This window comes from Lissotriton vulgaris, chromosome 2_1 (genome assembly GCF_964263255.1).
Source record: "Lissotriton vulgaris chromosome 2_1, aLisVul1.2, whole genome shotgun sequence".
NCBI lineage: Eukaryota > Metazoa > Chordata > Amphibia > Caudata > Salamandridae > Lissotriton > Lissotriton vulgaris.
In genome coordinates, this window is record NC_141687.1 from 1,973,075,014 (window position 1) to 1,973,082,536 (window position 7,523).

Below are 7,523 nucleotides of genomic sequence, written 5' to 3' on the forward strand. Positions count from 1 at the left end.
AGAGAAAGAATAACGTCACTAGGACCTCTTCTCCAATGGCTGGCCACTGTTTAGGAGGCCAGCCAATGGAGAAGAGGGGCGGGGCTTAACCTCGTTAGTGATGAGCTCTCTCTCTCTCTCTCTCTCTCATTAAGTCTCCCCAGCGTGCCGAGCTGACTTTCGGGTCCTTTGTCGGCGCCGAAGTGCTCTTCAGGTCTTTTTTCCTCGGCGTCGAACGGTCCTTTTTGGGGTCGTTTTTCGATGTCTTGCTGTTCATCAGCTCTCGGCGCTTGGAGTCCTTCTCAGAGGATCCGCTGGGCCTGGGTGTAGCTGCGGACGCCGAAGTCTTCGACGTCTGAGCTCTTGAGGTTTTGGCCTCGTTTCTTTGAGACTCAGGGTCTCTCGGGCGTCTAGGGGCCATAGAGTCCCCTACCTTCTTAGAAGTCTTCGTATTATCGGTCTCTACGACCACGTAGCAGTCTTCGGCGGCGTTGTTGTCCTCCTAGTCCTATGATATCCCCAGGTCTCGAAGGGACGATGGCTGGCCCTTGCCCTGCATGCTGGCGTTGGCTACCCTCTGTCTCGCTCTAACTCGAAGAGTCTTCTGCGTGAAGGCAGAGCGGCGTTGCAGTCCTCGCGGTCGACTGATAGACAAAGATTGCAAACCGGGTGCTGGTCCTTCTGCGCGTACTTGTGGTGGCAGTTACGGCAGAACTTGAAAGGAGTGTTGTCCATCTCATGCGTTCAGGGGGTCACCCTGCTTGTGCATTCCCCGATGGACGTCGAAGTTATTTTCTTCCTTCGTCGTCCTCTTCGATGATGTAGTCTCCTGTAGTCATCCCAATATCTTTTTGTCCAAAACTGCGTGTTTTTCTTCTTTCTCCAAAAAAGTCTGGAGCCCTTTCGGGAACGATCCAGACCCAACCGCAGAAAAAAGAATCTGAAGATGGCACCCAAGAGTTGGGAGCTTCCGCATGAAGCATGCCGACGTCACTGGAAATACACCGAAAGGTTGGACGTCGACGCCCACCTGGGCCAAAAAAAAAAACACAAAGAAAAGACTACGATTCCAGACCCAAACACAAGACTGCGGAATAATGCACAGCATAGTGAATCCAGAAAGACTCATGCTGCAAAAGTTATTTTGTTTCCATCTTTGCAGCTTTAAAAGTAAATGAAGATTACTGCCTTAGGGTGAGTGGTGTTGCAAGGATATTGAAGGCCCAGTGCCTAAGCTATATTTCTGATAATACCTCTTTTCAACTACACGTTATTGTCATCCTTTTACAGACTGCATTGAATCAGTTTTATTTTATACTTCCAGATTTAATTGGTGTGCATATGAGGCACTGCTTAGCAGAAGCAGGACTTTGACCAAGCAGTTAGTTCTACATCTACCAGTCTATAAGTCCTCGGTTTGGCCAACGCCATATGCTTCTAGTAAGACCTATATTCTTATCTAATTAGCAATTCATTTTTTGAAGGGTAAGTATTGTTGGCTACACCTATTATGTAGTGTTGCAGCTAGCTTTATTTTCTAGACCCTCTGCTTTAAGCTATACACTTTCACTAAACTATGTTCTCGATGTTTCCCACCCTTATGGTGGACCTTTCCAGATTATTATGCCGTAGGCAACTTCTCTCACTTTCTAGTATCCTGTTGCTACACAAGTCATCTGTATAGTGGGCTCGTAGAATCTCACAGACCTTCTGAAAGCTGTAGCACTTAAACCTGTTCCATTGCGTCCACACTGTTTGAAAAGAAAGCATCACACAGTTTTAAAAGAAAGCATCACAAACCATGTAGGACTAATCACGCTGGTCTTATGATTTCTCCATACTTTTACTACATGTTCTCACAGAAAGTAAAGTGTAATGCCTTATTTAGTAAGTTGTAGTTCTGATGAATACTTTTATTTGCAGATTCCTAACCAATAGGTTATTCTCACACTAGAATGGATCTCAAGGTGATTTTGAAAGCCTGTATGTGGTGTTGTGCATATCCACGGTGACTCCATACTGACCCAGAAGTGACGGAGCAGAGCTACATACAAGTGATACTACTGGTAGCTGACATTAGTTCCTTTATTTATTGCACCTTTCACCACAGATCTGGCACCCCACTTGCAGCTTTGGCGGTTTTCCTTAAACGACTAACCCTCATGCCTATGTCCTTATGAATGCTGTCCCCACCACAAACTACAGGAAGCGGATGTGGTCATGGATATGCACAAGGTGTTTCTGGTGCCTGGACTTTGATCGCAACTCCCCAGTCATGTCAAATGTGCCATTATGCATCTGAAAGATATTCAGGAGTGAGGTGATGTATCTGTGCGAGGACTAACGTCAGACTCTGAGCAACTCGCTGAAATTCACTTGGCTGATTGCAGGAAACAGTCGTGAAGTTGCTCCCTCATTAAGCCCACTTCCATATAAAAGCATAGGCACGCCAACTTCATGCCATCCCACCACTCGAAGTCTGAGAAGGTGCGAGGATGTGATGTTGAAGATTGCACTCTTGATGTGCCACTCTACTTAATCCTGTTCCGCAATTGGTCCTGGCACTCTTCAAATTCCCCAGGTAGTTGTCGACACTCAGACAGCTTTCTGAGAAAGTGACCATACTGCTGATGTGACTTTCTGGTGTACCTGCCAGCCTTACGAAGTGGCATTGATTTCAACTGCGACTTCTGGTGGCAGGTTCCCAAAACCCTCCCCCCTCCCGGACGCAGACTGCCCTGCATCCCCCTCTGATGCCAGTACCATATCATAATACTTATGCCTTTAACAAAATGCCTGTGGTGTAGACACATTATGAAAGAAAGTACCTCATTTGCAGTGATTATTCAGAGGATAGCTAAAGCATTTAACTTAAAATTGTCCTCTACTGAGACAAAATGGAAATTCTACAATGATTGCCAGCTTCATCTGTGCCATTACTGTCACTCATTGAAGCTCTCACAGACCCCCTGATTTCAACCTCGACCAAACCTTGAGCCTGTCCTATGGTCAGTCAACGTGTGTCTCAGCAACATAGGCTGGCTTCTAGTAATCCAGACTTCCTACCCAAGTATTATATACCATAAAGCTTGATTGTCCAGGCAATCAACAAGTAAGGTTAATACGAACTCCTATCCGACAAAATCCAACAGTCAGTACAAATGAATGGTTTTGGAAAGAGGATGTTTTCCTCAGGATGGGTTTCTCAGCCTTCAGTTCCATCAATGTAGTTTCTGTGGGGTATAAACACACCCATATATTATGGAACATGGCCACCGAGATCCTGATGGCCATTCTTGATGACCTCCAAGCCCCACTAGCCCAAACAGTGCATTAAGGACATGATGCTGCAAAGGCTGACTAAAAAGTTGGGATGCACAGGATGACCTCTGCCATGGCGTTACATGTTGGAGTTTGCTCCAAGTCTTTTGTTAGGACGCACATTCTTGCTGGAATGGACTGAAGGGCTCCTGTATGCTTTTTCACTGCTATCTATCCTGCCTCAAGTTTTGGGGAAGATCAAGACACAATGAATCTAAGTCATCTAACTACCCGTACTGGGCTTGAAGAGTCTAGTACCTGGAGCTCTGGCTACCACTTCAAGAGGAACTCCTGTATCAGCTACAGGGTAGGGTCCTACACCCAAGTCTCCACAGCCTACACCTCTGTGCTTGTGAAATTGGTTGTTGACAGTTGAATTCTTTCAATCTGCCAACAGAGGTGGTTGATCTCTCCTATGCAGCCAGTTGTACTTCATGATCTACGAAGGTTATTTGATGGCCCTTTGGGAAGTAGTCCTCTTGGGTCCAAACCTGACACCTGGAACGACACCTGGTGGCCCCTGCCCAACCCCACAGACCACACATGCAACCTGGGAATCATCCTGGACTCAGACCTCAAAATGGACCGCCAGATCAGCTGTCTCGTCGTCCTGCCTCCACACCCTCCTCCTACGCAAGACCTTCAAATGGATCCCTCCCGAACACAAACACTGTCACTCACACCCTGGTCACCAGCAGACTCAATTACGGCAACACACTCTACATTGGACTAAATAAAAACCTCACTGCAAGCTACAGAACATCCAAAACGCTGCTGCCAGACTGGTCCTCAACCTACCAAGTCACTGCCACATCTCCCAGTACCTACACACACTCCACTGGCTCCCCATCGAAGCTAGAATCACCTTCAAGATGCTAACCCATGCTCACAAGGCCCTCACGACATCGGACCAGCATACCTGAACAGCAGACTCAAATTTCACGCACCCCAAAGGACCCTACGATCAGCTCAGCTCTCCTACGCCGTGGGTCCCCACGCCAGAAAGACCGAGTCAGGAGGCCGCTCCTTCTCCTTCCTCGCGGCCAAAGCCTGGAACAACCTTCTGCTCCACCTCAGACAACATCTCTCATCTTCGCAAGAAACCTCAAAACCTGGCTCTTCGTCAGACCCCCTACTTGACGGACCGGAACCTGCGACTACCCCTCCCTTCCCCCTACTCAACCCCTCACCCCCCCTCCCCCATCAGCACCTTGACCCCTAACAGGTGAGTAGTTGTGCTTAACAAACCCATGATTTATTGACTTTCTCAGTCTACCCACCCCTTTTTGTTCAAGTCACTGATTGTGGAGTGTTTTGTAAAATGTTTTACTTGGATGTCCTGACCGTTTTTTATACTGCAATTGGACCATAATTTAGTCCCTTGGAACCTATACACATTTGCTGATTAAAACGATCTTCCGCAATGTGATTACACCAGCACACTGAACAAGTGAACTGCAGATGCTTTCCTTACAGCTTCTGCACATCGCCTTCTTTCCGAACAAATTGGTCCTGAGGACTGGGCGGCTTTGCTGCCAAAAGTTGTGACCTTTTCATGTTCGCCACTCTGCTAGCACTCTTTGCTCAAGCTATTCACCCTTCTAGCATTGTTTGCTGTGCCTCATCTTTAAAGAGTAGAGACTCCATCAGCTTGACCCTACGAATGCTTGGAGCTTTTACATTGACCCTACAAGACCCATTGCATGGCTGATTAGCTTTTTCTGGGGCTCTCTGGAACAAACAAACAAAGAAGGAAGTGCAGAAGATGACCCTGACAAAGGTGGATAGTTCTCTGTATCGGAATGTGCTCTGACTGGTCGCCAAGCAACCCCTTAGGGGCCTTCAGTCCGCCTCTACTGTGGCGAAGATTGCCATGGTACTCTTGTGCTAGACATCTATCTACATGCATGCAATGTGATTGATTGTGTAGTCCGGTGCGGCGTGAAGGTTCTTTCACCTTCTAGAATATGCACCATTTTTTGGTCTGAGTCCTCTGCCCAGAGGTGAGGAGTTGGTGGATAAAAGTATCCATCGGTCTTCTCTCCACCCCATTCTGTGAAGTAGCTGTAACATCTAGGTCCCAAGTTAGAATTTTTTCTGCGCTCCATGTTTGATGGCATAAAAGGAGAAAATCAAATTAAACTGACGTCCGCGTACCGGGGTTGCACTTAAAAGCAGTTCCAGGGCGGTACGGAGTCACTGAGCTGCACAACGCCACCCACCGGCGAGCGGGAGCACTTCTAAGACCCACCTCAAAATGCAGACTGGCACCTGCGGATATTCTAATGGAGAGGAAGCTTGCATGGAGTATGCACCATAAAAAACGTTAGAGAAGGTAAATAACCCTGTTCACTTGACTGTAACCCTTCTTCAGTTTACAAGCACTCTTCCTGCTGGTGGTAGTCAAAGTACTTCCCACTGGTTGATGGGCAGGTGAGTAGTGTGACATCAGTGGAGGTCTTAGGCTCAGGAAAGATCACTCATGTCTTAGGACCTTGTACACTTAAGCTTTCACATTTCACAGTATTGCCCACCAGCTGGCCTCGTTATAGTCTGTGATTGAAGAGTGCTTTGAACCAAATACAAAACTCAGACAGGTAACCTCTTCGTTTATCTGCACACAGTGCTATTTATTTTGATTTCTTGACGCCCCCGTTTCTGAATTGCAATTTTCATTGGGTTTTAAGCACTTTAGTTACGCTTTGTGTCGCCTAGATAATTCTCCTTTAGAGATCCGGCCAGTGTGGTAAATGTGGAAATTTCATCCCATCTGTAATGTCATCATGTCTGTACCTTCTAGTTCCTTGTAATTTCAGTCGCCTGAATAATTCCAAATGCATTTAAGAGATTGATCAGCGATTGTAGAGAATGCTGTGTAACACGATGTTCTTTTTGCAGCGCGAACTTTCAAAGGCTTCAAAATGTGACACCCCTTCTCGAGCACTGAACTCGACCTCGACGAACATTCAGCCCTACTGATGGGAATGCAGCAGCAGCATCAACGGCGTTGCTGGACTTAGACCATGTCGTGAAACGGTGGACCCAGTTCAGAGCAACCCCTGACAAAGCCTCCTGTATTTGTCTTCGGTGATTGTAGTGTACATAGACCATGGTTTGGAAGGTTTGCAGTCTTCTGTTCAGCAGACATTACCCAGAAGAACATGCTCGCGAGACTGGTTGTAGAAGACTCGCAAGTTTCCGTATGTTTTCCCGATTTTGGACACGCACATTGTTTTAGTTCTAATGAAGGTGGATGTCGTAGTCCTCCAATGTCTTTAAAGCATTGCACCTTACTTCCCACAGTGCAATTTGTTTACCTTCTTGCGAAGGGACTGAAGGCGACTGTGCTCTGAAATACTCTCCTCTATCTCCCTTTAGATTGATTCTGCTAGTAGCAGTTTCTAAAAATGAGGCACCATTTTAAAACCACCTGCCAGTGGTGAAAATACTTATTTAAAAACCTGTATAATTTTTAAACCAATCTGCAAACTGTTTACCAATCTTGCTTTTTAGCATTTTCTTCTGCTATGGTATACTGTATTTTAAGAACACCGTTAGTGTGACTAAGCGCACACATTTGCTACTATAAATTCATGTTGTGTACATATTTATTTGTTTTTAATGAGCTAATAATCATGCACGAATTTGCACCTTTTGATAACACTACAACAATTCTAGAAAACGCTGTTTTATTATTTTACCATTTGCCTTATTGCATTTTGTTGCAGCGTTGTAAATGGGATGTATTCAAGGTAAATACTTTATGTAAAGTTGAGCTCCTTGAGACATTTCCCACCTGGTTTTGTTAGTGTTGACGTATTGCGACTTACATTGAATACCCTGTGTTCATTTGGGGTGCCTGTCCAAGGTATAATAGGATCTCTTACTTTGAGGGTATGGCAAAGGCTTGTGTAACAGGATGTGTTAAAATTATTAAAATATTAAAAGGCTAGAGTTGTTGATTATTAAATTTATTATTTCTGGCTATATTCAGCTGTTGGTGGTCTTTTCTTTAAAACATTTTTTATGTATTGCAAGGAACTAGTTCTTTCATGCCTATAAAGGATTCTTCGACATTGTCGTTAATATTGCTCAGTGTACCAACTTAAATCATCTCCCAAATTCCCTTTTACATGAAGGATGTCCATCCATACAGGATGGACACGAGGCTCATCTGTCTTCACATAGATCTGTTCTGTTTTCCTTTACCCCTTGTGTGTGAT

The 7,523-nt window shown here is 45.5% G+C and overlaps 1 protein-coding gene across 4 annotated transcripts in view; it reads left to right on the top strand.

Moving 5' to 3' along the window:
* The window catches only part of LOC147733584 (protein regulator of cytokinesis 1-like), a 544,834-nt gene extending 537,547 nt beyond the window's left edge, over positions 1–7,287 (top strand). For all 4 annotated transcript variants that reach the window (XM_086958174.1, XM_086958175.1, XM_086958173.1 and 1 more), the window contains exon 14: positions 6,199–7,287. In XM_086958174.1, the coding sequence (XP_086814300.1) occupies positions 6,199–6,279 (81 nt within the window). In that variant the 3' untranslated portion in view covers positions 6,280–7,287. The remainder of the gene's footprint in view (positions 1–6,198) is intronic.
* The last annotated feature ends 236 nt before the right edge of the window (positions 7,288–7,523 follow it).